This window comes from Euprymna scolopes, chromosome 45 (assembly GCF_053919585.1).
Source record: "Euprymna scolopes isolate OS-2025 chromosome 45, ASM5391958v1, whole genome shotgun sequence".
In the NCBI taxonomy this organism is placed as follows: Eukaryota; Metazoa; Mollusca; class Cephalopoda; order Sepiida; family Sepiolidae; genus Euprymna; species Euprymna scolopes.
Genome location: NC_136526.1, coordinates 37,506,471 through 37,516,470, shown reverse-complemented (window position 1 = coordinate 37,516,470; position 10,000 = coordinate 37,506,471). Strand labels below are relative to the sequence as shown.

Genomic DNA, 10,000 nt, shown 5'->3' with positions numbered 1-10,000 from the left:
CCTGATTCCCACCTGACTACAACTTGGATTTCTTCAAGTCCAACGTTAACAAATTCCTAATAAACCGCCCCCTTAAGTAAACACTTCATCAAATCTCCACACTAACGTACTGTACTTGCAATAACCCTTATCCCTGAGTGGCTTCCGGGCCTTGATAAGTGGTGACCACCGTGTAAAAAAAAAAGAAAAGAAAAGAAACTGCATATACAAACAGAAAAAATTTAAAAAGTAGAAATTACATTTCTCATCTATACAGCCCTCCCTCTTCCCATTTCATCGTACCTGGTCCGTCAAAACTGAGTCCATCACCATGTTCTGAAGGAACAAACTTGATATCAATATCTGGGGCACTCGATTCGGCATGGCTGAAGGTCAACGGTACAACATCTGACCAATACGAAAATGCTCGCTGAAACGTCAGCCTGTCAATATAAAATGTAAAAAAAAAAAAAAAAAATACTAAAAAATATTTTTAGTATTTGCTGCAGTTTACGGGCCATACTATTTTTGTAGATAGGATTTTCAAGCTAAATTCAATTTTATGGTATCTTTTGTTTATATAATTGCTAGGCAAAAGTACTGAATAGTTAACACATGCCACTCTCCTTATGTTAAAAACGACTTTCTAAATAATAACGCCATTATTTCAGCACGATCCGTAAATAGCATGAGTATCTACTCCTTCATAGGAACGCTAAGACACTCATATGATGACAACAAAATGATCGACTTCTCTGGTTTTGTTCTCAAGCATGAAGCGAAGCTTTTTGTCATTTAGTAGCCAAGAAAACCGACGTTACCCAGGATGGAATGAGGAGACACGAATGTTCTACGTTTCCAATACTTGTTTTTCAAATTGGTTGATTACGTGGTCTAGTCTGGAACTCACCATGGTGCAGCGGGAGGAAGCTTCACATATCTTCCTGCAATGATTTAGTCCACAATACATTGTAGTCTACATTGCACTGTAGTGAATCTGCTGTTGATAATGGCTTGAATTTTTTATATTTATATGAGGCATACCGATATAAAACCTATCTAAGAACACTCCTAGACACATAAAGTAAATCTGTGTGAAGTTTCATAAAAAATTTCATAAAAAATCGACTTAGCCGTTTCAAAGTAAATGAACTTACACACAAAAATACAAAGTTCCTTATATATATATATATATATATATATATATATGTGTTTGTGTGTGTGTGTGTGTGTGTGTGTGTGTGTGTAAAAGCGAACGTGTGTGTGTGTATTTCCCTATGCTATAACTCGATGGCGGTGGTCGTAACAGCATAAACGTTAGAGAAGCTGCGAATACCTTCTCTTCCAATTTTCAGATTTTAATCATGTCAAATCGCATTTCCTTTTGATGAATTGATTGTTGCTATTTCTTCTGATGAGTTAAGGGCATAATAGATTCACTGATTGGTATAATAATTAAGTGATTGATTTTATGCTACGAAACAGATACTGTCAAGAATTGTAAATGTCAACTGAATAAAAGGAATATATTATAAGATGGTCAACATCATGAATTTTGGAATATAGTTTTTTGTCATTTATTCTATCTTTCTCTCTCTTTCTCTGTTTGTCTTTCTCTCTCTCTCTCTCTCTCTCTCTCTCTCTCTGTTTGTCTTTCTCTCTCTCTCTCTCTCTCTCTGTTTGTCTTTCTCTCTCTCTCTCTCTCTCTCTCTCTCTCTCTCTCTCTATATATATATATATATATATATATATATATATATATATATATACTAGCAAAAGTACCCGTCGTTGACTGGGTTCAAAAACAGCCTACAGAAAATGGACTCTGATTTATGAAAGTATGATAGGTTATGAAAAGGAAGGGTTATAAAGAGATAGCTTTGAATTTGGGGGTATCAAAACCAAAGCAAAATATGATGAAAGTAAAAATTAATTAGATAAACCCCATAATTTATTATACCATACCTGTTCATACTGAAACACTTATCACAATATTATGTGGATCTATATTAAAAAAAAAAAACTTGTTAAACTTTGTGACATATTTCCATTCTATGGAGGTCAGGCGCGAACGAACACCCCATAACTTTATTATACCATATTTCTTCAAACTGAAACATAATTATCAAAGTAAACTTACGCAGATAGATATGAAAAGTCTTTATTAAAGTTTGTGCCTATTTCCATTCTACGGAGGCCAGGCGCGAACGCAGACCCCATAATTTTATTATACCATCCCTATTTAAGTTGAAACATACTTATCAAAGTAGTATTATGTACATCTATATCAAAAACACTTGTAAGCGTTTTTTTTTTATTTTTTATTTCCATACTTTGTGGACCAGGCGCGAACGCAGACCCCACAATTTAAATGAACCACCGTTCTGCCAGATCACACATACCCATTCCTGTGTCTCGATACATCTTCTATCATTATATGTAATCAGTTTTTTTTTTAAATAGTCAACCATATAGGAGCCTATTCGTGACCAGACACACACGCACATACACACACAGACATTCAGCTTTATATATATATATATATATATATATATATATATATATATATATACAACGATAATATTTTTTAAATAAATATTAACACTTCTTAAATAAGTTATTGCTAAATAAAAAAAAGCATATCTTTAGTTAATTGGTTTTTCCCCACATTCAAAACGACCTTGTGTCACATTTTTCTTTTGCGGGGAAGCAAATAAATACCAATAAATAGAAAAAAGGGGGTTTAACATGAATTACATAAAAGAACCCCAAATTCATAGGAGCATAGACGATAGATAAATGTATCGCTAATGTTTAGCTGAGATTGAAAGAAGAAGCTGAGAAAAGGTCTTACAATTGTGATGAGGTCGGTAAGTGCTGGGTGAATTGACTGATGTTCCACGTTAGAAAGGTTTTATTCCATTTGTCTTCGGAAGTCGATGCAGCACCGGAAAAAAGAAAAGATTAAAAAAAAAAAATGATGAATAGAAACGTCACAATTACAAATAACACTTATTATTCCTGATATTCATAAACAACCTCCCTGATAATATTGTGTCCGAGATGGGTACATTTGCTTATGTTACAACGATCTATAACATGCACGAGGGAAGAACGGATGTACATAAACCTAAGACAATGGCAGAATCGTTAGAAAATTACCTCCAGACCGTAGTGGAATGAAACCACAAATGGATGGCAACATTTCATGCTACTAAGACTAAACTACTCTCCTTTAACAATTACAAGACGCCTCGCCAACCACCGATATCCATGACAAATTACACCCTACCTGAGAATTCTTCCTCTAAACTGCTCGGCTTAACATTCACAAGCAATATGAACTGGAACAAATACATTGAGGACATTGCAAAGGCTGCTGCAAAGAAGGCAAGTTCCCTTTATCGTGCTAGAAGTTTACACACACCTGAGAATATCCTGTACCTCTACAAGGCCACCATTCACCCATGCATGGAATATTTTTGCCACATGTGGGCTGGTGCATCTACCACTAGTCTCTCCCCCTCAGACAGGGTTCAAAAATAGGAGTCTCCAATTTAATAGGTCCCACTTTGTCAACTAAGCTCCAACCCCTGTCCCATCGCCGCAACGTTGCATTCCTGTGCCTGTTTTACAAGTATTTTAATCGAATGTGCTCTGGTAAACTCGTTGAACGTGTGCGCCCTCGACAAACTCGCTTAGCAACAAAATCACACCTCTTCACTGTTGAGGTGCCTAAATGCCAGAAAGCTTTCTACTTTAATAGTCTCTTCCCTTGAGCTCCTTTCTTGCTATCTGCTTCCCTGATTGTACAGATATGCAGAAGTTTAAATGTAATGTAAACTAACACCTTTTTAATCTTTCCTAAGCATGTAGTAACTCCTTACGTCCAAATAGCGATATGCCTGGTTGGGGGGGGGGTGAACTTGAACAAAAATAAATAAATAAATAAATAAATAAAAGTCACAGCATAAAATGTAAAACAAACCTAATCTCTCTCTTTCTCTCCTTCTCTCTCTCTCTTTCTCACACACACACACACACACACACGTGTATGCATGCACATATACGCACGTATACACACACTACGTACACACATGTACATACGCACGCGCACACACACACGCGCGCATCTCGTTTCTTCTTGATTCTTCTAGGCGGGCAGGCTCGAACCCGTAACGCGAAGGAGGAAAAGAAGTTAAAAAAACAAAAACTACCGTATTAGCAGATGCGTCCATCGCGCAACCAGAAGTCGCGAGCGTTGGAATTAAGGGTAGTCAATCGAAAGGAGACGATGACTTGCGAAAATGTCGACGAAAAAACGGACCCTTTCTTGTAGAAATCTGCCCAGTTGAGGGTGAAGAAAGGAATTAATGTTTTTTGGCTAATTTTATTTTTTACATAGGTTATATATATATATATATATATATATATATATATATATATATATATATATATATATAAAGTATATATAAATATATATGTATAAATATATACAGGGTGGGCCAAAATAAGGGTCCTATCTTTAAATTTGAATAACTTCCACAAAATAAAAGTTAAACTCACCAAACTTTATGTGTGTGTAGACTGACCCTTCCGAGATTTTTTTGAAATAAACAAAACAAATTTTGTCCGAAAAACACTTCTTAAAACTTACATGAATTTATGAATTTTTAAAAATAGGACCCTTATTTTGGCCCACCCTGTATATATATATATATATATATATATATATATATATATATATATATATATATATATATATTCCAGTAAGACAAGTAGCTTGGTTTTAAAGATCAGATGAACCACAATCTTAAAGTGAATAACTGCTCATATTCGGTTGGACATGTGCTTTAATTCAGTTAGACACAAAATTCCCATTGTAAGTCTGTTCTTCAGTAGCAAATCAAGTATCGTTTAATCTCTCAAAACATTGTTACTCGTTATTAACTCTATTTGTGATTATAATTATTATTATTAAAAATTTGTTTCCCTTTTTACGTTGACTTATGTTGCCTTTGGTTGCATTTATTCATTTATTTATTTATTTATTTTCCTTCTTTGTTATGTTTATACAGGGTGGGCCAAAATAAGGGTCCTATCTTTAAATTTGAATAAATTCCACAAAATAAAAGTTAAACTCACCAAACTTTATGTGTGTGTAGACTGACCCTTCCGAGATTTTTTTGAAATAAACAAAACAAATTTTGGCCGAAAAACACTTCTTAAAACTTACATGAATTTATGAATTTTTAAAAATAGGACCCTTATTTTGGCCCACCCTGTATATAACCTATGTAAAAAAATAAATTTTTATAAAAACCGTTCTTATTAAATAAAAATTAAAAAAAAAAAAAAATGTGGTAGTATGGCCTTCCTAACCCTTTCTAGATGGTAGACCGCCTACTGTTTTCCGACTGACACGATGGGAGCCCGAACTTTGTTCCCAGCCAAAAGAGCAAGGAAACAGTTTCCCTGCAATGATTACGACACGTTACTATTCGTAAACGACTAACTCCAACTCTTACCCCCCCCCTCCCCCCCCTCTCTCTCTCTCTCTCTCTCTCTCTCTCTCTCTCTCTCTCTCTCTCTCTCTCTCTCTGAAGCTGCATATTGAGTCCGTGTTTTCTCATTCTTTCACCGACTTAATACTTTACGCAACACGTGAAAAAACAAACCAGATTGGAGATGGGGGGTTGAGATGGGGCACCGAATTGCTTTCGAATGAGTGAGTTAGGGTGGGGGTTATAAAGGAGGGGGCGTCTAACAGAGAAGCGAAGACAATCAATATTTTATATGGGACAGCAATTACTGTCACCATCAGCATCCTGTAACCACTCTGCTACCCGCTCGGCCCCGCCCAATTCCGTCACTACCGGAATCTGCTATTCAACAGTTAGACATTCGACCATCGACATCTGTGCAATAACGATCACTAAATAAGTCACAGTAACCTTTCTTTTTCGTACCCAACACCATTGTGTTTTCTTTCTTTTTTTTTTCCTCCTTTCTTTTCTTTTCTTGTAGTTATTTCAGTATGTCATTAACGGGATCATGTTGTATCATAATCGCGTTAACTCACCGGTTCTCGTTAGATCACCGAAGTTAAGCAACGTTGAGCATGGTCAGTACACTATCACGCGATAACACTTTTATAGCTTGACATTGTGCTCAGCATTCTTGAAAATTTGATATTATTCGTATCGTTTGGATCCTTCGGCCTACTGTTCTCATCTTCAGTTTCATTTCCACAACGTCTCGGTCGATGTACCCTCCGACCTTCTTCATGTATATCTTGTCGAAATCAATTTAAAAGTTACATTCTCCAGAAAGTTGAAGATTTAATTCTTAGAGTCGGCGACCGAAAAATACAGTTACAAATTACTTAAGCCCATAGGACGAGAGAATGCTACCTCCGTAAAGTAAATAAGGTTCCGTTAGGAATTATGCATATTATCAAATAACGCGCGCGCGCACACACACACACACACACACACACGCATATTAATTTAATACTTTTTTTTATAAATAAAAAAAAATGTATTGCACTTCTTTCATTTAAGAATTTAAGAACAAGCTGCTTTGAATAGCGAATAAACTTTATTGCTGTCGCCTGACGAGGAATTTTTGTTTTATTAATAAAGCAATTATCTGAAACATTAGCATGTTCAGTGTAGCTACTATGTTTATTTGTCTATATAAATAAAAATATTATATACATATATATGCATGTATATAAATATATATTTATATATATACATACATACATACACACATATATATATATATTAATCTATCTATATATATATATCTATATATATATATATTATATATATATATCTATACATATATCTATATATTATATATGTATATATCTATATATATCTATATATATATATATCTATATATATTATATATGTATATATATATATATATATTATATATGTATATATATATCTTTATAGGGTGAAATTAAAGCCAAGAACAATGCGAGATTTTTTTTTTTAAATAGAGTAAAATTATTTCAACTCTAAACAACAGAAGTTTTTTTTTCTGTTGTATCCAATGGTGTTATAAATCTCAATATATTTCGGACTTATTAGTCCTTTTTCAAGAGAAGACAGCGGAAGAGTGTTCTTCATGAGTGCAAACTCTGTCTGGCCGAGACTGAGAGATATAAGTAGGTTGTCGTTTGCTTGAAGCATTGTTGAAGAAAATTATAAGGTGAAATTAAAGCCAAGAACAATGCGAGATTTTTTTTTAACACCATCGGATACAACAGAAAAAAAAAACTTCTGTTGTTTAGAGTTGAAATAATTTTACTCTATTAAAAAAAAAAAAATATCTCGCATTGTTCTTGGCTTTAATTTCACCTTATAATTTTCTTCAACAATGCTTCAAGCAAACGACAGCCTACTTATATCCCTCAGTCTCGGCCAGACAAAGTTTGCACTCATGAAGAACACTCTTCCGCTGTCTTCTCTTGAAAAAGGACTAATAAGTCCGAAATATATTGAGATTTATAACACCATCGGATACAACAGAAAAAAAAAACTTCTGTTGTTTAGAGTTGAAATAATTTTACTCTATTTAAAAAAAAAAAATCTCGCATTGTTCTTGGCTTTAATTTCACCTTATAATTTTCTTCAACAATGCTTCAAGCAAACGACAACCTACTTATATATCTTTATATATTAGTAATTTATAAAATATATATGGCGATTAAGCTACACTGAATATTCGGCGTTTCATCCACTATAGGATTCGTCAGGCTTATATATATTATATATATATATATATATATATACATATATTTATATATATATACATCTATCTATATATATATATATATTTATACATATATACATCTATATATATACATCTATATATATACATCTATATATACATCTATATATATACATCTATATATATACATATATATATGCATTTATATATACATATATATATATATGCATATATATATACATATATATATATGCATATATATATATACATCTATATATATACATCTATATATATACATATATATATATATATATATATATATATATTCTTGGAAGTTTTTAAACCTTTAAAACCATATAAAAAACTTGATTAATTTTTATATATTTTCTCATTCACGAGAAAACTATTTAGTTAGTAAGTAATTCAACTACCTACAATCAATACATCAACTTGCTCTCTCGAATTCACTTCAGTATCAATATTAATTGAAGGGATCAATTCACTATTGTACTAATGTTAATATAAGGGATCATTGTTTCAGGGATTGAAAAACAAAACAGTATATCAAATTATAGCTCCCCAGCAGTGTTGATCAAACAGCACCTCCCTTAATCTCCAGAACAAAATATGTTATAAATACAGGGTGGGCCAAAATAAGGGTCCTATCTTTAAATTTGACTAACTTCCACAGAATAAAAGTTAAACTCACCAAACGTTATGTGTGTGTAGACTGACCCTTCCGAGATTTTTTTGAAATAAACAAAACAAATTTTGGCCGAAAAACACTTCTTAAAACTTACATGAATTTATGAATTTTTAAAAATAGGACCCTTATTTTGGCCCACCCTGTATTAGATCTAGTTTCGTATCTTAATTAATTTCATGTCATAAAAAATGTCTTCCTTACCTGTGAGGTTCGTTTGTTTCCAAATTCAAAATGGATATATTTTTTAACTTAGCATTTCATTTATAAGATTAGGATTAATCCATTTCACTACTTATCACCCCCACTATTATCCGTATTTAATACATTTACATTCTTATTTATTTAAAATTAAAAATATGTAAAAGTTAAAAAATATTTATATATATATATATATATATACGCTCACTTTTTTTAATATAATAGATTTTATACATTACTAATATAGTTTTGGATTTCCTTTATTATTATATTCTGGTTAATTTTATACGATTCAAGAGCATCTCTTGCAGATGGGAAGGAAAGTTCTTCATAGCTTGCTGTTGGACTTTGGGAGGATGCAAACAAAAACATATCAGCTCGAAAAATGTGAAAAAAGGTTATTGGAAGCGAGATTCAAAGAATGCAAAGCAAGGAAGAACCCATACTTGTCCCAGGCCAAAAAAAAAAACAGAAAAAACACCAGAATTTGCAAAAAAAAAAAAAAAAAAAAAAAAAAAAAAACACCATAATTTGAAAAAAAAGAAAAAAAAAAGAGAATTTGCAGAAAAAAGACAAAAAAAAAACAGAATTTGCAAAAAAAATAAAAATAAAAAAACACCAGAATTTGCAAAAAAAAAAAAACACCAGTTTGAAAAAAACACACCAGAATTTGAAAAAAAAACAAAAAAAAAACATGAAAATTTGACACCTGATAATTGGGCCAAATTGTTTGGTGTGACGAAAGTAATTTTGGAGTAAGTTAACAGCTTCTATTTCCTAAAATTTGAAAGGAACAACTGAAATTTGTATGTAAATGCACATCGATAACATCTTTTCAAAAATTGTAGCAAATTTTCATTTTTTTTTTTTTCATCAGATTTTTGGCACCGCTGGAACAGTTTATGTTCGCCGTAGGGAAGGAGAGGCATTTCATCCTGATTGTGTGGTCCCAACTGTCAAATTTGGAAGAGGAAGCGTAATGGTTTGGGGCTGCATGGCTTCTTCAGGCACTGGAATGTTGTACACATGTGAAGGCAGAATGAACTCCACAAGTTAACATGCTGGACCAGGTTTACCAAACTTCTTTATCCAGAAATATTAAATAATAACATTGCAGATAATGTAATCTTCCAACAAGACAATGCCCCATGTCATACGTCAGAAGTCTCAATGGGTTCGTGCGTGAAAAATGAGATTATAGTGATGAAGTGGTCCCCTCGATCTCAAGACATAAATCTCATTGAAAATGTGTGGACCCATCTTAGGAAACGAGTGAGAATGCACAAATGTTCATCAAAAAAAGAATTAAGAGGCCAAACTTCATGAAGAGTGGTAAAAATAGACGCACCTGCAACAATTTAGCCAATAACG

At 32.8% G+C, this 10,000-nt stretch overlaps 1 protein-coding gene across 1 annotated transcript in view; it reads right to left on the bottom strand.

Annotated features, from left to right (window-relative positions):
* LOC145269453 (stromelysin-2-like) overlaps nucleotides 1–10,000 on the bottom strand; it is a 222,416-nt gene that overhangs the window by 151,220 nt on the left and 61,196 nt on the right. The window contains exons 5-6 of the mRNA XM_080125129.1: nucleotides 2,834–2,906; nucleotides 283–422 (exon numbers count right to left, since the gene is read on the bottom strand). Of these exons, the coding sequence (XP_079981255.1) occupies nucleotides 283–422; nucleotides 2,834–2,906 (213 nt within the window). The remainder of the gene's footprint in view (nucleotides 1–282; nucleotides 423–2,833; nucleotides 2,907–10,000) is intronic.